At 33.8% G+C, this 22580-nt stretch overlaps 1 protein-coding gene across 13 annotated transcripts in view; it reads right to left on the bottom strand.

Moving 5' to 3' along the window:
- Positions 1-22580, bottom strand: part of Erbb4 (erb-b2 receptor tyrosine kinase 4) — a 1037871-nt gene that overhangs the window by 630016 nt on the left and 385275 nt on the right. For all 13 annotated transcript variants that reach the window (XM_074071632.1, XM_074071639.1, XM_074071638.1 and 10 more), the window contains one exon: positions 16258-16409. In XM_074071632.1, coding sequence (XP_073927733.1) covers positions 16258-16409 — 152 coding nt within the window. The remainder of the gene's footprint in view (positions 1-16257; positions 16410-22580) is intronic.

The following is a 22580-nucleotide window of genomic DNA, read 5'->3' on the forward strand; positions in this document are numbered from 1 at the left end:
TGTTTAATTTTTTGTACTCATTATACATTCTGGATATTATTTTTTCAAATATGGTCTCATGTTTTTGGACAGGTTGGCCTGGACTGTTATCCTCCTATTTAAGTAACATCTCTCATGTAGCTGGAATGACAGGCAGGTACCAACATATCCAGCTCATTGGTTGAGATAGGGTCCCTAACTTTTTTGTCCAGGTTGGCCTGTAACTGCAATCTCCAGATCTGTGTCTTCCAAGTAGCTGGTATTACAGGTGTGAGAAACCATGTCTGCCCCAAATTATGACTGTCAATCAAAGGTCCATCCAAATTCACATTCTTTATTATATGAAGATTATTTGAAAGAGTAGTGGATGTACACTTTGCTAGAAATATTTTTATTTCAAAATTGAGAAAAGAAGTATATCTTTGATCTTCTGTTGTATGTCAGGCATCATGGTAGGTTGTTTATATGACAATTTATTTGACCCTTCTGCACTGCTGACATTCTAATCCCAAAAAAGAAACTGAGTCTAAAATTCTTCTTTGAATTCAAGTAAGTGGAATTTATGAAACACAAAGGATTTTTTTTTAATTTCTCTTTCAAAAAATATACTATTTCTAAAAAAAAGGAAAAAGAAAAAAAGTTGGGGACTAGTTGCCCTATTAAGAAATTCCTTCAAAACTAAACTTAGATGACTGTTGGAAATGGCACTGCCAATAGTACTTCCTTCAGAACAATTCACTAAAACCCCAAATCCATGCAGAAAAGTTAACATGAAAAATCCATTTAGTAATCAACTTACAACTTGGTTATGAATTCATTTGCTAGATCAGTCTCTAAAAGTAAAGAACATGTGTAGTTATTGCAGACAACTGAGTACTATGCTTCTTAAAGAGTGGTACACAAAACTGACTTCAGAAACATCAGAAGTGTGTTCAACAGCACTGAGTCAGATTGCATGAAATTCTTCCTTTTAATGTCATCAATCTGAGATAGTCTCAGCTGTCCATCTCTCTCTCTAATTCTTCCATTCTTTTTTTTCCAAGAGAAACAATAAGAAGCTTCAAGCTCTGAGTCTTTAGCAATCATGTTTTTTTCTTCGCATTGATGTTTGATTAGCTTATACATATGATGGAAATAATGGAGTGTTATTTTTGGTAGTAGTATTGAATATAATTTTAAGATGTATTTATGTAGAAACATCTTTTAATGAAAAATTAAAAGATAATAATAATAATATAGTTGTATGTAGATATGGTGATTAGGAAGAGAATTTAATATCAACTCAAGTTATGCAGCCTTAGTGTAATATCATTTTATAAAAGAAAACAGAAAACACAGAGAGTTAAATAAATTTGTATCAGATTACACCATTAAGCAGAGATTTTCTGTTTTTCCATTAAGGACTTGAGATAAGCACTGTGACAGAAATGAGGCATGAATATGTACATCTTAAACCAGAGAGAATAAGATACAATGCAAACTCACAAGAGGGATAGGAGACTTTTTTTTTAAGTTCTTTATTTTTATTGGGAAATTTCTCTAATTTTTGTATATAAATGCCTACAATCAAATCAGTTTTGAGTTGATTTCTATTTAAAGCAAGTTTTTCCTCTTTTTTTATTATTGCTGTGCTAGGGGTATACTATTACATTAACAAACGTTCTTATAATATATCATAAATGAATTCACCCCATCCATCATTCTCCTTTATGCCCCTAACCAAAAGCAGCTCAGAGAGTAGCTCTAGGTACTCTCCCCCTGATATCATCTAACAACAAAGCTGTAAGTCAAGATACATCAGTGAAATATTAAGTCCCTTTGGTCAATATCAAATCTAACAGTTGAGATAGTTATTAACAAGCTTTAATCCTCCTCTGACAAAACATCCATATATCTTTGCATTTAAATAGGAGACTAAGTGACAAGCATTCAAAACCAAAAACAGAAGGGTTTTTTGTTTTTGTTTTGTTTTTTATTTTAAAAAAGATGAGCAGTATATTCAAGGGCCATGTCAATATTTTCTACATTTCACCTTAGTAAAATTCTCAAGTCTCTGTTGGATAAAACCTAAATAAGAAAGACCTTAAGTAATAAAATCATAAAAATCTGGGGAATATTTTGGGTAAAGTGATGATGCCAGGAGCATATTCAGCCACTCTCCAATAACTCACTGAGTATCAATGGAAGATTAGAAATGTTTCTATCTTTTCAAAAGTCAAATAGTACAGAGAATCTGCTAGGGAGATATCACTTTCCACAAAAATGAAACTGACAAAAAAATTTAAAGTGATTTAGGATTTTCTGAACAGCTTTCTATCAAACTTACAAAATCCTGTCCTCCTTGTCTTTATCTCTCATGGCTGACTTTCCACAGCATGAGGAGAGCAGTTTTCAGTGGAGGGGCAGGTAGTGCACAGAAGAATGGTTGAGAGATTTGGGGAGAGAGATATAGATCTGTGTCTTTGCTATCACCCCCACTTTTCTTTTTCACTATGGGCACACTCTATTTTTCTCTGGAAATCATTGATATTAGTGACCATATTATTGGATTGCTGTGACTATCCATCAGGAAGAGAACTAACGCTAACTGGGTGCCTACAAAATGCAGACTCTTTAATTTCATTTGTTTTCTTTTTGCTATTTTATGGTGCCAATGGCCCAGTGCCTGGAAAATATAAGGTGTTCAATTAAGAGTTCCTGTCCATATTCCTGAACTAACAAGGCACCCCATTATATTGTGAGAATGCTCTGATTGTTAGGAGAATCTTTATTTTAAACCAAAATCTGCCTCTTTTTAACTTCTGCCTAATTCTGTCTACTGGAACAACTCAAAACTACACCACTCCCTTTTCTATGAGAGCTCTTCAAATATCTGAAAATAATTACTGTGTTTCTCTTCCCTCAGGAGGGTCAATACACCCACTTCTTTCAACTGTTACTTTTTAGACTTGGCTTTCTGGAAATATACTGTCCCAAATGTCTATTATAGACACACTATAGGGTCAGTCTATTCTACCCTGAAATCAGGGTCTTTATCTGAATATAATAGTCCAAATGTAGTGTGGGAAGAGCTATTGAATTTCTGCTAGGCCATTTATTAGCCAATGGAGTTCACCATCCCTTTAGCAACATTGTTCTAGAAAGCTATGTGGATTTTGGGGGAGTTGGGAGACTGTTAAATGAGACATGATCAAACAATTAAATATTAATAAAAGTTAATATGCATTTCTGCTTGGAAAGCCACTGCAACAAATTTAGCGTTTCCCTTCTGTAAGCCACACAGATAATACAGATTCTATAGTGATGACGCAGAGGACATAAATTGAGTTTAATTAATTTTCTACAAAGCTAAACTTTTTATGAGTTAAGAAAAGCCTTCAGAATGTCTGAGTTTAAGTTCTGCCAGCTATCCATGGATGACCTGGAGCAAGTCAGTTAACCTCTCTGTGTCTCAGTACCCTTATCAGCAAAGTGCAATTGGCCTACTACCTCTCTGGAGTGGGAAGAATCTCTCAAATAAGAAGGCAAATTGTGCATAAACACTAACATACTATACAAAAGGTACCTTATAAATCTTGAATGGAGGAGTCAAAATTCTATAAGGTGAAACTATCCTACTCAAAAAATAAAAAAATCTGTTATTTAGAAAATACCAAAGGGCCCATTTAACACATGTTTTAGGTATTAGCATATCCTTGTCCATATTCTTGGCTGTCTGTCTCTCTGCTTCCATGGGAGGGATGCTGGATTACTGTTCCCACTGCGTGATGACACTTTTCCAACAGCCTACTTCATGGTGAATATGGCAGTTGCTATTGCTATTACTGTCTCACTGAAACAGAACTGGAAAGGGTGAAAACCACCTACCAAAGCATAGCCCACTGTCATCCCTTAAGTCCTGTAACTGATAACAGAAATTCTTTTTATCACCAGAATTGCTTTCCAAATGAGTTCCTGCAGGAAAAAAGAAGCTCCTTATCTTAATTCTAAATGTGTTGCAATTACATTCAGCAAACAACTGGTTAAGACAAACTCTTCAGGAAACTGTATCTCCTGGAAAGACTAGCAGGTTATTGCTTCAAAAGACTTAAGCACACCTTATCATTTGCAAAGCTGAACTTGTTTGCCGAATCTGATTAAGGAGCTTGAAAGACATGCAGTAGTCATCTTGTCATTGCAAATAAAAGTTATGCTGAAAAACACTAACACTTCCATTCTGCCTATTATTTGATAGTGCCCTGAGAGTGAAACTTACGTGAGATACAAAGCACAGTACCAATGAGGAAGTCTTCCTGAAAAGCTGATATCCTCAAGAAGGGCTCTGCCAGATGTTTTTGGCAGCAACTTATTCTCTTACCTTTCTCTCTATTACTTCCAGGATAACACATCAGCCTCACTGCCCAGATTTGAGATCAGAGTCTGCTATTTTATGAAGACATATGTTATCACATGTATTTAATACATGAAGGCCATGCTGAGGCCCATGTGTTAACACATGTATTTAACACATGGGGCCCATGTAGTAAAGGTTGGTTTCCAGGATGACTGTATCGGGAAGTGGTAGAACCTTGAAGAGGTGAGAGGCCGATTGCGTGATTAATTCACTGGGGATGTTTTCCCAAGGGGGACTGTACAACCTCAGCCTCTGCCTCATGATGAGGTGAATGCTTTTGCTCTCCCATACACTCTTACTGTGTTGTACTATCTTTCCACATACCCAAAGCTATGAGGCAAACAAATCTATTTTTTTATTTTTTTTTATTTTTTTTTTCATTTTTCTTTTATTATTCATATGTGCATACAAGGCTTGGTTAATTTCTCCCCCCTGCCCCCACCCCCTCCCTTACCACCCACTCCACCCCCTCCTGCTCCCCCCCTCAATACCCAGCAGAAACTATTTTGCCCTTATCTCTAATTTTGTTGTAGAGAGAGTATAAGCAATAATAGGAAGGAACAAGGGGTTTTGCTGGTTGAGATAAGGATAGCTATACAGGGCATTGACTCACATTGATTTCCTGTGCGTGGGTGTTACCTTCTAGGTTAATTCTTTTTAATCTAACCTTTTCTCCAGTTCCTGGTCCCCTTTTTGAGGCAAACAAATCTAGACTGGGACTTCTAAAACAGTGAATCAAAGAAAGCCTTTTCTCTTTATAAGTTGATTATCTGGAGGTATTTTGTTATACTGATGAAAGCTGATTAACATAGTCTTTTTTGTCTACTTCTTTGCCCAGAGCCTCCATATTCAGTTATTAAGTCCTTACCAAGTCCTTCTTTCCACTATTTATCTCACACCTTTTTGTGTGTGCATGTGTTGTACAGGGTGCTTGGTACTGGGAGTGAGGATATCCTTTCTATCAAAGGGATTCAAGTGCTTCTGAAAAGATCTGTGGCATTTTATTTTCTCTTTCACATTTAGTGGTTTGGGCCCAGAATTGTTAACTAACATAGCTCTGTACTCTTCATAAAATGTACAATAAATAACAAAGAGTTGGCAGTCAAGAAACATCTGCTAAATGTTTAATTTTTTGACCACAAATTTTAAATGTTGATGTGAGTGACTTTGTTCCAAAAGTTGTTGGTGAGATTTTCCTCATATTCACTGCTACCTGCATTGAGTAATCCTGCATCTATTCAGGTCCTTAAATGCTATAGCTCTACTCAGGCCTTTCTTCTGCTATAGTCAATCCAGTTTCAGTTTTGTTGTTCTTGATGCTATTAAAAAAATCTCCCTGCCTAATATCGATTTCTCTGAAATACTTTCCTAAGAAACACATATTTCCTTGGTAAAAGTGAGCAGAAGTAAAGAAAATGCAAGTGTATAAACTTTGAAGTAAAAAAACAGAGTTAAAGTGCCCACTTTGCCCATTAGTGCTAATGTTTCTGAACCTAAGTTTCATCATTCATAAAATGGGAATAAGAACACTTAGTCATATGGTTGTAATAAAGAGTGGATGAAGTAAGGTATAAAACCAGTATAATCCCTTGTACCCATCTCAACAAATGGGATTTATCAGGCGTTAGTTCAAACCAACATAAAATATGAGACCAAAGATGTTTACCAAAACTGTTTCTTATCACAGAAAGTATAGTTCTAGAATAATAAGATTTAATGTGAGAAAATCACTTAACCCAGATTATTTTTCTATTGAACGAATTAAAGTTTGCTGAAAAATCTATATTGTACAATCTATGTAAATTGACAAAAATGTAAGTATATCTTATAGTCCAACACATTTCTTTACAATATGACATTGATATAATGCAGATATAAACTTAGTACTAAGGAGAAACAGGAAGACATTGGTTCTTCTTGTCTTGATGGTGAGGGTAGGGATGAGGATACAGATGAAATATGGGGAACTAGAGATAGCATATTTAAAAGTTATTATAGGATGTGTAACTTTTCAGAGAAGTATGGAAAGATTCCATCAAGGGCAAATATTGCATACAAGCACATAGAGACCTTATTTGTTAAAAGAAACATAACTGAATATACAGGAGGACATTAGTGGAGGGATTGTTAAGTATCTGAGGAAGCCAAAGAAGGAGATACTTAGGCCATGAAGAATATATGGCTTTGTTCAAGTCACACAATTCAGGAAGCAAACTGAACTATCTGCACATCCATTAGGTTTTCAAGTATGTATGTAGATATGTAAATTAAGTTTCCTATATTTCCACCCCAAGTACTATATCTTTTATTATTAACCAAAACATTTCATGGAACAGAAAATAAAAGGTACAACAGACTCAACAAGACACTATGGAGGGTAATTCCAATTTGAAAAGTAAATAATTCCTGTGAATATTTTTCCTGACTGAAAAACTTATAAGGAATAAAAGAATTCATTCTTATTTTTATACAATTTACTGATATATTCATTTTACCAATAATCACTGAACAGCCATTATGTGATAGACACTTTATAAAGATCATAAAGATTGATCTTTAAATGTTAGAATTCTGTGGTGAAACAAATATGGCTATTTCCTGGTATTTATTATTTGGGAGTATAGACAGAAATTAAGCAAATCTTTAAATAATTGCTCCAATGGAAGTACTATTAAAAAAAAGAAGGGGAGGTGCTGTGAATGTATGTAATGGAAGGAATTTGATAAGATGTGGGTGTTGGTAAAGCTTCCCTGAAGAAATGATTTATCACAGAGCCTTAAAAGTTGAACAGAACATAACCAGGATATGCATTAGTGTGGATATCTGTGTGTTTATGGAGAAGTTAAGAGAATGAATGAAAGGACTGCAGACATAAGAGGTAGATTCAAAAAAGAAGCTAGCTGTAAGTGAAGATGACCAGTAAAAGTTAATGTCACAAGTGACAGTGGGAAGATAAAACTCAGGACAGGAGCCAAACATGATAGTAACTGTGGATTAGATTTGAAACTCATTCTAAAAGGATGAAAAGTGTTAAGAAGGAAAGTAATATAATCAAGGAGCCTAACCCATGTTTGAATGCACTTTTATAGTTTTTCTTTCATAAACTCAGCCAATGCTTTACTGATACCTCATTAGATGTTTTTAAGAATGCTTCCTAGTGCTTCCATGAAATAATATCTTTTGGATGAGCAAACCAACTGAGACAAACTCTGTGGGGCCTTTGCACATTTTTAGCTAGTGACTTACCTCTTAAAAACCATAGACAGGTATTTGATTTTCAATTAGACTGCTCTGAAAATCCAAAATCACTACCACCCAACAGCTGAACCTCTGAAAAGGCTTTGTAAAAATTAGTTGTTAAGTCTTGAGTCTGGCTCAATGGTTTCTGACCGGGAAATAAAAGAAGAAAGAAATTAACCAAGTAGATTTACATAGAGCTACTGGTTGCTGAGAAGCTGTCAGACACCAGGCACCACGACAGGAACTTTCATTTTTGTAAGTGAATGAGGTAGTCAATTTTATAAAATGACTTACTTTAACATTCATTTACTTATTGTGATTTCCAGGTAGAAATTTAATAGAAACAATTTTAAAGAGGCCTATTTTTACTAAACAAGTACCTTAATTTTTATCACTTTCAATATGTATTTTAACATAATATTTTTCTAGTAAATGGGATCAAATTAGGGCTCAGGAGATATAATTACAGTGTTTCTAAATGCAACACTTTTCACATTTTATTTTTACACTTTTGATCTTTAAATTATACTCTATGTGACCAAAGAGAGACCTTTAAAATTGATTTGGTTTCATGCAGAATTGTCCAAGTTTAAATCTGTCCTTTCTTTGAAAGGAAATGGAGTATTTCCTTTTAACAGAGAAAAATAAAGCTAATGAAACTGTACATAGTTACAAATTTTGAAAAATGGTTTATTTGATTATATTCAAGTGTTTGGGTTTTAAAGTTAAAAGATAGCCCACTATCAACCTTATTTTAGTCTTGAAGACTCATATAACATAATCTGTTCTCACCCTTTGAACCAAGGACCTTGCTTCTTACAAATAAAGCAGATGAAGAAATAACTTTAATATATACAATTTCCCTGAGCAAACAGTATCAAAAAGTCATAGAGTAAAATGGGTTTGTTACTTGGATTCTTTTTATTTAAGGTTCAGATAAGCCTATACATTCATTCCACTAACATTTGAACCAAATTTAAATACCACAACCTCCAGAAACAAAAAGGTACACTTTGCATGTGTATTTTAATAAAATCATTTTTCATTTAGGTACATTAGCAATAAGGGCATCTTTTCTTAGCAATGCATTGCAACTTATTTGTTTAAAATGTTTTAAAAGTAGTATTATGATTCAATATTTGTTCAGTAATAATAAGTTATTTATTATTCAGTACTTTTATTTTTAATAATATTCTCTTAGAAACAATGTGTAGGGTTAATATTTTGTAAAAACTAGTCTATTTCTTTTTTCTATCACTCCTCCTAATACTACTTCAAATATTTATTTTCTGTTAAATATACATTTCCATTATAGGCACTATGTTATTTATTTTGTCTTTAATGTTTGGATGATATAGATCAATATATTTTTATTTAATAGCTCATTTAAATGATCAAGAAGAAAGTTTCAAAGTATTCCTAAATAACTGCCAAGTACGGAATACAGACATTTTTATATTCTGATTTGTCTTGTAGGATTTGTGAAGAGCATCAAGACTTTGAGTCAATGTGTATTTTCAGATTAAATACTTAACCTCTGAGGAAAAAAATATATCTTCTTAAGCCAAATGTAAATTGCATAGCTTTTTCAGATGCAATACAAGTTCCATGATTAGATTTAGTACAAAAATCAAGTTTCAATTTGAAAGCCAGCTGTAAATACATACATACAGAATTGCATATATAGTACATTAAACGATCTTTGAAACAGCTTGCAGAAACTATCAAAGCTTTGAAAATTCCATTTAACCCAGAATGTCTGCTTTCATCCAACTGACATGCTGTAATATTACTCTCTCTACTTCCTTTTCAGTATTCTCCACGTCATTCAGCTAAGAGATCACCATGCAAACATAGAAAATATGTTCCATTTCACCACAAAGATACTTTTATAGGTACTTCTAACAGAAAGAGAAATTAAAGAAGTTGGTGCACCCTGTCTTGTTCTAATGCTCATTTACCTTATCAATGTATTTCTTGATTGTAGGGCTTCTTTGAATCTGCTAATGATGGAGTCTAAGTATTTGGATATTGGTCTTTATAATCCTTTCTTGCCATTTGTCCCAATTAGTGATATGGAAGAAAATTTTAGACTTCTGTGTTCAAGGAATAAATACCTAAAGAATACAAATACTTGATGGAGGAGTATTACTTACCCACCATTTAATACACTTATCTATCCTACAAAGTTTTTCAGGGAAACAAATTCAGGCTTTGTATTCTCTTATTTTTTTTTATATTAATCAGAATGTAGCCACAGCTGAAAGATACAGGGTGTATCAAAAAATGTTGGACTAATCTTTTCTATGAATGTGAGACTATAGTACCTGTGGGCCAGCTTTATGATGTTTCCTCAAGTGGTATTTTTCTCTCCAATTTCTAATGGTTTTTTAATATGACTACTTTTCTCATCCTGGTTCTAATCAATCTCTCCAACACAATCTCTCCCACACAAGTCATTCAATTTGATGAGCTGAAAACAAACATAGACAGGTAGAGTAGCTAGAATTTGAACAAACTGTTCAATAAATAATTTTATCACCCAAAAAATAAGTATTTTGTAAATTAACTATTTATGTTTAAATATGAGCTTTTCAATTTAGGATATTGCTAAACCCTGACATGCAACAGAGAGCTCAGCCCAGGCATAGATGTAGATGTGTGTGAGGCTGCAATGTAAATAATTCAGGACATTTTTGTTGTTGTTGAACCTGACTGGTTGTGCATCCCTACTGAAAACAACTAAGGAATAGGTCAAAGATTAGTCACTTGATTGCAACTCAAAATCATTATTGCCAAGAATCATTCTGGACTGTAGTAACAAAATAATGGAGTCAAGGTCGTAGGTCCAGTAAGGCAGTCATCATCTTTCAGTATCTGAATTGTATCTCTCTCTGTCTTCCTGCAAATGTGTGTCATTAGCCAGAAGGGGATTATGTGTGAGAAACAGAATGAAATAGTATTAGTCTTTTGCCAGCACTGGAAAAGCAAAGCAAATTTCACATTCTACTGAGAGTGGCTGAAAAGCAAAATCCTCATATATATAAAGACTCTTGTACATATTCTAAAAAGAGTAGATGGTGGTCCCATAGCATTACAAATATCAATTGTTAAATAAAAAGCAAAGACTTTATTTGAATTTAAGAATAGGACATTTTCTTTGGTACATGATTTCTGTAAAGTTTTCCTTTTTTAAAACAGAAAATTTTAGATGGCATTATTTCTCAAACAAGTCTGTCAAAAATATACAATAAAAGCAATCAATGAATGACCCAATGAAGAAATGGGGAAATGAACTGACCACATTGTTTTTAAAAGTTTGCTACATATTCATAGCATGTGTTTTTGTTTACTATCTTAAAGCTACCATTTTATCTTTTTGCTTTAATAAAATATACTTTCTGACATTTTCAAAGTCATTAACTTTTGCTATCAATGATACAATGTAACACTGCTATTTAAAGCTTTTGTAAATGCCCCAATGTATTCCCACCCAGTACAACAATAGAAAAAACTTAATGTATTAATTTGTTGATATACCTTTTTAGTAATAGAAGTATATAATCATTAAAATTTATGGTTTGGTTTTGGGGCTGCAACATATTGAGGTTCAAAGATTAGCGGTGCTGTTATTATTCCAGGTCCATGCACCAACTGTTATGTTTATCTCTTCATAAACCTAGTGTACACTATTTCCAAAACAATTTGCATAAATCTAAAATGAAGACACAGATTAAAAAGTATGGCCAGTTACAGCAAAGTAGAAAGATAGGAATTAATACTCCCTAGGAATACTCTACATTATATATTGCACTGCTTTATGCCCAGTTTACAATTAATAGCTATTTGTTTAAAGTAGATAAGTGAGACAGAGAAAATAAATTTGAGGTATAAAAGCTGGTGGGTCATGCACCTTCCTAGAAGCACTGAGTTATTGAATGCCATAGAAGCAAGGAAGACCAATGGGATGACAAGGGAGAAAAAGCTTGCAAGAATTTTAATGAGGGTAAAAGGCCTAAGAGTTCATTCCCATTATTTGCTACATTTTGCCTTATTTTAAAGAGTTCACAAACTGTAAGACAATAGCACAAACTATGTGACTTTTATGCCTTGTTGCTTTCTATTATATGACTTAACCTTGTAGTGGTGAAAAGTGCATAGTAAATAAGTTTTAGGGCCTTTTTTCTCAGCAACTATGTGGTGTCTTGGGGGTTGGATGTTAAACACAGTTAACTAGATTTTTTTTTTCCCAAAAAGGAATGCAAAAACTGAGGAAACAAGAAATATCAGTTAAAAGAGCATCAAGATTGCTATAATAGAAGTATCTTGAAAAGAAGGAACTTAAAAATATTTCAACAAAATGTATAGAACCCAACAAAGATTAAGGGAAGCATTTCTAAAACATTAAATATAATCTATATCTTCAACGCAATTTCAAAGGTTCACTTTTGTTGCCTTCTTGAGATCTTTGGAGGTATACTAGATGGGGCTTTTTAGTTACAATAAAATGAAACAAGCCTACTACAGAAATTGTCAGTAAGTTACTATAAAATTCCAGGGGTATCTGATGAGCCAGAATGTCTAGAATGACTTGGTGCAACCAGTCTTCAGAAGAAGTCTGAACCTAGACATAAATGGCTCCACATCAGTAATTTAGGTAAATGTTTTCTTTCTCTGCTCATTGTGTTTGCTTCAGAGTGTGGGCTCCAACCTGGGCACATCTCTTTCTGATATTCAAAAACTAAAACAAAAGATGGTACCCAAGTGATAAGAAACTAACTCATATAGATATTGAATGTTCTTGGTTTTAATTCCAAATACTTGTGGGAAGGGATTCTGTCCATCCTGTACCTATTCTCACAACCTGGCATACATCTGGGGTCACAGTGAAAAGGCATCAGTATGAAAACAGACTCACAGTTCATTTAGAGAACAAACCACATAAGAAACCAGGATTTATAACTTAAGAAAAATATCCATTTATTTTTCCACTTGCCAAATACTTTACCTTCTATATTTTAGGTACTATTCTAAATACCAACCATGCAGCTAGAAAGTGATGTAAACAGGGTAACCAGCAATCTGCTCCCACAAGTCACAGAAATTAGAGTGGCTTCATACAAAAGAAAACAAAGGACAAAACAAATACCTTTCTACTTAAAGATTAAATTTAGAATGGAAAATCCTTCAACAAAACAAAAGTAATTTCTTCAGCTCCTAAAGACAGGAATAGATCCAAAAGGCAATTTAAGATCACTACACATTTGGCCTCTCTAAACACAATATAGATTTGGGTCATTTTTAGAGGAATGGAATTGTGAAACCTATATAAAAAGTTGCTTAATAAATATGTTACATAAATATTTGAGGTCTGTGTAATCTAGAGAATAGATTAATGCAAGTTTATTGCTCATTCATACAAATCAAAGCTTGTAGGAAATGATGATGCAATGTGAAATGACGAGATCCTCTTTGCATGGGCTCGTCTTACTATAATGTGTCAATACTGGGCAGATTATGTATTTTGGGAGGAAACCTCTAAGAGCACCAATAAGACTTAATGTGGTTCTCAGAAGGAATGAAACTTTAAATTAAATGGAGGGCTTTTAGCATATTCTAAGGTATTTTTTAAATAATGGATCATACAGTAGTATAGAGTTATGAAGATTTTGGCAAGTCTCTGCTTTCTGGACTCAGTAAGAAAAGTAGTCACAACACAGAGCTCATCAACAATTAACAAGACATCCAGAGTGTTCTCTCCTGGAGCACTTGTTGATCAGACCATTTGCACTCCCTTGACTGTTACCTAATCCCAAAAATCTTGTCACTTGGATGCTGACATTTCCCAAATATTTATAAGACTCATTACTTCTCCAATGTAATATGTTGTTTTATCATCAAATTTTCTCTTCATCTACACTACATTGTAGGCTCCTGGAGAGAAGAAACCACATGTGATTTATATTGTGTATATATGCCTGGAATCTGAAACAGTACAAACTCAGGACACGTTTATTAACTCTGATGCAAGGCCTTCCTTCTACACCTTAACTTGTGTTACTCCCAAGTTGAAATGTCTTTCTCTTCCATACCACTTAACTTATGAGCTCTTACTCATTTCTTAATGTTAAATTCAAGCCACTTTCTGATGAATTCTTTCCAGAATCATTCAAACTTAGCCATTCCTTTCTGGTCCAGCATGCTCACCATTAACTCAAGACCATACCTTCTTTATGATTCTGGGTTCTTACTTTGTCTTTGCAACTATATAGTTATATGTATTTATAAAATTGTATATATACCCCACATATACCTACATTAGTGTAATGTGTCTAAATGTATGTACACATGTGAGCATATATAGCAGTTAAGTATTACAAATCTGTAATCCTCTATACGACTGCAGGATTGTTAAAGTCAATGACAAGTGATTAATTGCTATTGTATTCTTAGGCTAAGAGCATTTTTGAATAAATGAATATATGTCATGATTAGAAAAAACTATCTTTCAAAGATACAAAATGTATAAGAAGCAAAAATGTAATCAGTAAGCAAAAGAAAACTCTTAAGAGAATTAGCTTCAAATGTATGTGAGTGTGTGAAAATATAGAAATGTGTGTGGATTAGTACAACATTTATATGAACTTTTAGAGATTCTGCTTAGGAACCAGCAATTACTTATCTGATAATACAACTTATTTCTTGTTCCAGCTAGAAACCTTGGCCTTCTTATCTTATTCTTTACAAAATCTTTTCATTCTACCTTGCAATTAATTCAAAGTGGATCTAAAAGCATTGGATATCCAACAGTGTAGAACACTGTTGCTCAAACATCCATGAAGTAGCAAGCTACTCTAGTAGATACTGCTTATAAAGTAGCATCTGTCTGCTACTTTCATATTCTAAACGTTAAAAATTGAGAAGACTATTTTTTATTTGTTTGCTTGTTGAAGCATGGACTTATTCTGTAGCCCATGCTGGCACTGAACTCTTGATCCTCCTATCTCAGCTTCCTGAGTGCTGGAATTGTGGGCACAAGACAACACACCACCTTGAGTAGAGTCTATTTTTTGACCAATCTATTCTACTACCATATAAGATATTAGGAATTACAAAATCATGAAAAGCCTAAGACATTTTCATGTTACTCATTTCAAAGACTGTAATTTACAATATCCATGATTACTTTAATTGTCAATAAAATCTTGTTCCATGTACAACAAACAAAGCAAATCATACATGTGAAGTAAAGCAGTTATTTTTAAATTGTACTTCTTAATTTTCTTATACTGCTCTGATCTAATTGACTAAACTATTTCTTTTCCCTGCTTCAGAATTCAACTTTGTCCATCCAGTTTCTTACCTACAATGTAGGACAGTTTGTGTGTATTTCCTTTTAGAAACAACTCCCTGTTAAAAACAACATTAAGTGCTTTTAAGGCCTTCCCTCTCGAGGATTCAAATAACTTTTACCAAATTCCTTTAATAAACAAATATGTCACAGTTAAAAATCATAATTACTAAAATGTACTGGCACTTTTTAGAAAGAGAGCTCTATCAACCTCCAATACAATAAGAAGGTACTTTCATTCATTGCACTATTTCTAATACAAGTCATTTTAAAAATTGTATCAGTGTTTTTATGTTTTAAGGTGCTTGGTTTTTCTGAAGTTGTTAATTTTAGTCGTATATTTCCATTCAAAATATTTGAATAGCATTTTTACTACTTATCTATCAAAAGAATCATTAAAGTTATCATAGTTCTATAAAGAATTTACTACCTATTCAGTTGTTTACTATATGGGTATTTGGAACATCTTCATCTTGATTTATATAAGACAGTGTTCCTGAGAAATATTTAAATATTATTTGAAAACTATATTCCAGGGATATTATTATTAAAAGTGTATCTTCATAATTTTTAAATAAAATAAAATCTTATTTGGGCAGAGACCACATCCCCATCTCATTCATCACAGTCTCTTTGAAGTTTAGATTTTCCTATACCTATTCCAGTTAAAGAGAAATGTAAACTGTAGGCATTAGCACTAATTGCCTGTTTAACACAGTAAGATTAAATCAGAACCTAAAGAAGTTTCCAAAAGGACCAGTTGCCTCTTTGGTAACCTCATATATACACATGCATGCATGTATACACCAACCTACATACATACTTGTGATTCCTCATGAGTCTACTTTAAATCATGTATAGGATTTCACAAACAAATGTCTACCCTGTACCCCTTTTGGTGACAGTGTCTCCTTATTATAATATGAAGTGGTCTAAAAACCCAAAGTGGCAGAAATAGGGAAGAAAAGGACAGGACTAGCTAAAGTCACCAATTCTGATTGGTCCTTTGGCTGTCTTAGTTCATATCCTGTCAGAAAAAGGCAAACTTGCAATGTGTCATGTACTACACACTGACAATCTTTAATCAATCAAACTGCAACAGTAACTACTATCAACTCTGATGTCAGTCAATGTAGCACTGTTACTCTTGTTTTGTGTGCTTCTGTATCACTAATCTCCTGCCTACAGTCACAGACCCTATCAGGCAGAAAAGCATGGCTACCAGGTCCAAGAAAGTAGGTCTCCCTTTTGTTCTTTGCAAAGAACAAAAAGAGAAAGAATGAGACAGCTTTACCCGCAGGAAGGAGAGGTCCCGGCTGTGCTCAATGCTGGTTATCTCCAGGTTACCCATGACAACCTCACAGTTTTCATAGTACTTGCGCAAAGCTCGGTACTGCTGTTCCAGGTCAGACAGAGAGCTCAGTTTATTCTCTGTTCCTGCACACACTGCAAAGACAAAAGATACACAGGACATTATGTAACCTTTAATGATATAAACAATGATAAGATATTGACTTCCTCAAAACTCTTCTACAAGTCTGTCTCAATTCCCCAAATTAAAATATTTCAAATGTCATTAAAACCCATAGACCACTGCTGCTGATAAAAAAAAATTTAATATTTTTATTGCTGAATTACATATGCTAACTGAAGAGAATAAGAAGAAGTGGGTCCCAGAGAAACTCCTTAAGTTTATTTTTTAAGGAGATTCATTTAAAATAATCTCATTTGTAAACACATTAAGTAAATACATTTATCTTCGTTTAAACACGGTTTCTCTTAGGATTTATAATTTACTTAATTTTCTAATACACTAATTGTCCATATGTAAATAAGTTAAAAAAAAACAAAATATGAGAGTAGCAATTTTTTTAAAAAATATTTACTGTATATTGGAAAATAAGCTGTTCTGATTGCATTTCTACATAATTAAAATATGTACCTGTGAACCTAAAAATGGTATCTTTTAATAAATACATTAAATGACATCAGATTGAAATGTTTTAAACATACACTACATACAATATATGTAACAAAATATAGCTTTTATTGATATCAAGAGTCATTGCTATACAAATTCATGAGTGTTCTGAAGTATAATGGCTGATAATAAATTATCTCCAATAGCCATCTTTAATGGGTGGGGGTCTTGATTTGTCACATGTGAGCATATTAAGAGTACACAGTTTGTGCTTTTTGGTTTTTGTTTGTGTTTATATCTTTTATCGCCATCCAGAGTCAGATTGTTAGTTGTTATTTCTCATGGTGTATACACCTACTTGTATTAAAATATTAGTATATAAAGTTAAAGAAAATATAGTAAGTTAATATCCCTTTGACAAATAAGACAAATAATTGACATTGAATGTAAGGCCAAATACAAAGTGCAAATAATTTCAAAGACATTGGGTGCTAAGATTAGTAATAAAATCGTATGTACACCCACCTTTGTGTCATGTACACAGGAGTGACAAGGAAGTCATGACACCTGGTGATATATTGAAGGAGGTGGGTTTCTAAAGATGAAGGGATAAAGTCTAGATAAGTGTAGCCTAATAATTAGGACTATCTTAAAGCCTGCTTTTTCTATGAGTAAATAAAAAATAACAAAAATCTTAATCTAAATGTCTTGGCAAATACTATAGATCTTTAACTGCAATGGAAACAATTTATTAAAACAAAATACAAACTTTTCTAGTCCAGATTCATCAAACGGCATGTTTCATAGACACATTTTGTTAAAAATTGAGTTATGTTCCCTAACTCTTAGTACATGTGAATGTGACCGCTATGATTTGGATAAGTGCCATCTAAACTCCATGTGCTAAGGCCTGGTCCCTAGTCCTTGACACTAAGGAGAAGCCAACAGATCATGGCCTGGAACCTACAAAACTATAAACAAAAATAAACCTTTTCTCTTTATAAATTGATTATCTGAGGTGTTTGTTATAGTAATGAAAGCTGACTAACATGGTGACTATATTTGGCAATACATGTAAACATGTTGAGGTCATTGGGGTATGCTCTAACACAGTATGATCAATGTTCTTTTAAGGAGTGGAAACTCCATGTAAATGCAAAAACATACAAGGAGAAGCCCTGTGACCAAAAAGGCAAAGAATGAAGTGATGTAGCTGCTAGCCAAGGAATGCCAAAGACTGACAGCTACCAACAGAAGCTAGGGAAAAGAGAGGAAGAATTCCACCTAGAGCTTCAGAGGGATTGTGTGACCCTGTTAACACATTTCTCTGGGACTTTTAATTTATAAAACTGTGAAAGAATCAATGGTCATGGCTTTAAGCCACTTAGATTGTATTTTTCTACAGCAGCTGCAGGACAATAACACATAGGCCTTTGAAATCTTACATTTAAAGAAGTGTTAGAAATCATTTTCTCTTCCTCTAGAATCCTTTTTGCTTCCTGCCCACCCTCTCCCTTCTCTCTGAGGACTAAGCCCTCCAAACACCGTGCTGAACTTCATTCACTGTCTTTGAGAAAGCAGGTTTTGTAGACTGGTAAGGATGGATGCTACAGCAAAGACTGTTAAAACCCCCAACACCCATTTTGCTCTTCCTTCACAACAGACACCACAATTTTCATCTGGGCATGTGGCCACTCATGAGAAATACTACATTTCTCTCCTCCCCCTAGAAGTAAGTTTGACCTAGGGACTAAGTTTTGACATTTTGTGTGCCACCTCTCCAGAACTTTACTTAAGACACGGTTCTAACCTGACTTTTCCTCCTTATTTCTCCCTGGTTTCTTCTATTCTGCTGCCAGGAATGCACGTATGATGGCTAAAACTTGAACAACCACCATGGACCAAAAGAACAAGGGACACCTCCTAAAGATGACTGAAAATTGAGCTAAAATAAGTAGGATTTTTAAAAATTGGGTGTTTCACATTGACATATTATCATTAACATCAAGATGACAGTGATAATGGTCCTAATTGTTAATGACTTATACACTTATGTGCTCTTGGTTATAAGTAATTTTAACTATTCTATCTGGTTGCTTGACTGGATTTGCTTAATTCAAAATGAAACTAAAAAGTCATTTTGGTCATCTGAACATTTTACTGGTTTTGTAGAAGTTTCCCTTATTAAAACTAGCAAGTACTTCACAAATGAATCTGTTAGTAACTACAATAATATTCAACACAAGCAGGACAAGAAACAACTGATTCATGTATGTATTCCTTATCCATCATGATCAAAGTCCAGGATCTCATTTTCCATTATACATCAGAGGTTTTTATGGAACAAAACCCCAGTCAATAATGTTTATGTTACTGCTCCCAGCAAGTTTATAACAAAATCTATAAACTTACAAATTATCTATTGCAAAAAGTTATTATATAAATTTATGAAATATAGCTATTAATTACTCTATATCCAGAGCAGATAAACTTCTATTTTAACAAAACTACTTGTGCAGCAATTATAAGGGCTCCCATAACTGATTAGTAAGCTTCCTACATCATTCATAAAACATACATAAGGCTACACTGGAACTTACGTACAACTTTGATGTATAACCTTTTAATTTGAAATAAAATCTATAATTAACATCAATATATTAAAAATAAACACATTATCATCTAAATGAAAAGGTTAACAGAATATTTACTGAATTCTAACCTTTGCTATAAGGATGTAAATAAATTTGAGAAATCATAACTATTACTATTATAGCTATCCTGTGTATTTTTGCATGTTTCCCATTCTGCATATGAACAAAGCCATTTCATAAATGGCTTTTATGCAATATAAAGCTACTTAAATCTGGATGTTTTAGGTTCACGACACGTTCTCATTATTGACATTTAAATACTCTGAATTTTCAAATATTTAGAATTTTATTTTAATTTCTTACATGGGCATACACTACTCTGATTAGAACAATCTGTTTATATAAGGCACCCAAAAATGTTGTAAAGTCTTTGAAGACAGATGCAATACATTTATCATTATTTCCTATGTGCTGAGCTACATAACAGTACTTTTCAAGAAATTATCATTAAATAATACTCATCTAATTAATATTAAAATAATAGAACTAGTATTTAGAAAATGACCCTCAAGTCTCAAAGTATTCAACTGTTCAATAGTATGAACTGTGTTTTTTGTATTTATCAAAATGAAAAAACTGGATTAACTGTGTTAGGAAATGCTTTTCAACAAAATTAAAATCCTCCAAGGAATAGAATATCTGATTAGACCATTCACCAAACAGTCTAATCGTTGGAAATTTTACTATATGCTGTCTAATACAGGAAATATTTTGGTTTCAGTAAGGCTTTTCTTTATGTTTTGCTTGATCCAAACTACTTAGAATCAATAGTATATTTATCATAGCTTTTATCTTGAAAGGCAGACTTGAGTTTTAAAGAATTAGTTTGGATAGACGCATGAAAGGCATTTGCTGTTCTCTTCATGAAGTCTTCACTGAATGCCTCACAACTTCCATTTGTCAATTGATTTAACAATCAGGCAATATATACAAGACAATGCTTAAGTCATCAAGTTTCATTGATTTCATAAGCCCGTTTATCAAAGCAGAACTGAAAAATCTTCTTCAGTAGCCAACACAAGTTTAATAAAATTCAGCCTCCTTTGTCAACACTATTATCAAGTCCTTAAAAGATAAGCTTACAATAGTTCAAGCTTCAGAAATCCTAACTTTACATGTGCTCCCTAGAGTTTCATTCTAAATGTAGCTCCAGGAGCAAAGCTATATGTGAGACCTTAGTAAGTTCACCAATTATTCTATTTAGTATTGATTCAGTTACAAATGTAGCTATACTGGCAAAAATAGGCCTTTTGATGTAAGAGTTACATCCAGCAGTGAGTAAACTACATAATCCTTATTCAGTTAAAATAAATCAAGAATTAGGAGTTTGTAGCAATTTTGTTGGTTGGCAAAATGACTCATTTGATTCATGGGGAGAATAGAAGCAAACTGAGGAAAAAAGTTAACAATAACCATAGTAATACCAAAGTCAATTGCTGCCCGCAGTGTGCTTTGGCTGTAGAACCTGAACTCCATTTGCTTACAAAAGAAAGATAGTAAAGAGGGGGAAAAAAAGAATTAAATAAAAAAAATTCCCGTAACTCTCAAGATGCTTATCATTTAATGTGTTATCAATCTCAACATTAGTAAATTATTATTTATTTAACATTTATATTTACCTATATCACAGAAAATTATTTATTGATAAAAGTTTTGAAATCCTTTTGAAGGCTTATGTAGTCATAGCAAAGAAAGCAGTGAGCAGCTCATGGAAGCCATAAATTTTGCATCATAATTGAGAAACTGCCTGCATGAAAAGTATTTCAGACTGAGGTTCTGAGTTTGATCCTCAGCATTGAAAAAAAAAAATTGATAATGTGATTTAAAAGATTCTTCAATTTTTCTATTTGCTTTAACACTAGTAAGTACTTTCTCTTTCACAAATGTAAACAATAAGTGCTTTATTTTAATGCACATTTTTGAGCATTTAAAAACCTAAAGCTGAACCCGGCACTTGTGGAAACATGCCTGTAACCTTAGCTACCTGGGAGGCTGAGATCCAGAGGATCACAATTTAATGATAGCAGAGCAAAAAATGTTCAAGGGAACCTATCTCAACCAATAGCCGGGCACCATGGTCTGGAGCTTGTCATCCTATCTGTGACAGGAAGCATAAAACTGGAGTATCTGATTTGATCTAGGCTAGATCTGGTCAAGGAAAATGTGAGATCTTATCTCCAAAATAACAAGCAATAAAGGAGGTGTGGTTCAAGTGATAGAGTACCTGCTCTCCAAGAATGAGGCCAAAAAACACATAAAAAAATGCTCACCATCTCTAGCAATAAAGGAAATGCAAATTAAAACCACACTAAGATTCCACCTCACCCCTGTTAGAATAGCCATCATCAGCAACACCACCAACAACAGGTGTTGGCGAGGATGCGGGGAAAAAGGAACCCTCTTACACTGTTGGTGGGAATGTAGACTAGTACAACCACTCTGGAAAAAAATTTGGAGGCTACTTAAAAAGCTAGACATCGATCTACCATTTGATCCAGCAATACCACTCTTGGGGATATACCCAAAAGACTGTGACACAGGTTACACCAGAGGCACCTGCACACCCATGTTTATTGCGGCACTATTCACAATAGCCAAGTTATGGAAACAGCCAAGATGCCCCACCACTGATGAATGGATTAAGAAAATGTGGTATCTATACACAATGGAATTTTATGCAGCCATGAAGAAGAACGAAATGTTATCATTCGCTGGTAAATGGATGGAATTGGAGAACATCATTCTGAGTGAGGTTAGCCTGCCCCAAAAGACCAAAAATCCTATGTTCTCCCTCATATGTGGACATTAGATCAAGGGCAAACACAACAATGGGATTAGACTATGAGCACATGATAAAAGCGAGAGCACACAAGGGAGGGGTGGGGATAGGTAACACACCTAAAAAACTAGCTAGCATTTGTTGCCCTTAATGCAGAGAAACTAAAGCAGATACCTTAAAAGCAACTGAGGCCAATAGGAAAAGGGGAACAGGTACTAGAGAAAAGGTTAGATCAAAAAGAATTAACCTAGAAGGTAACACCC

The sequence above is a fragment of the Castor canadensis genome, chromosome 4 (genome assembly GCF_047511655.1).
Source record: "Castor canadensis chromosome 4, mCasCan1.hap1v2, whole genome shotgun sequence".
NCBI lineage: Eukaryota > Metazoa > Chordata > Mammalia > Rodentia > Castoridae > Castor > Castor canadensis.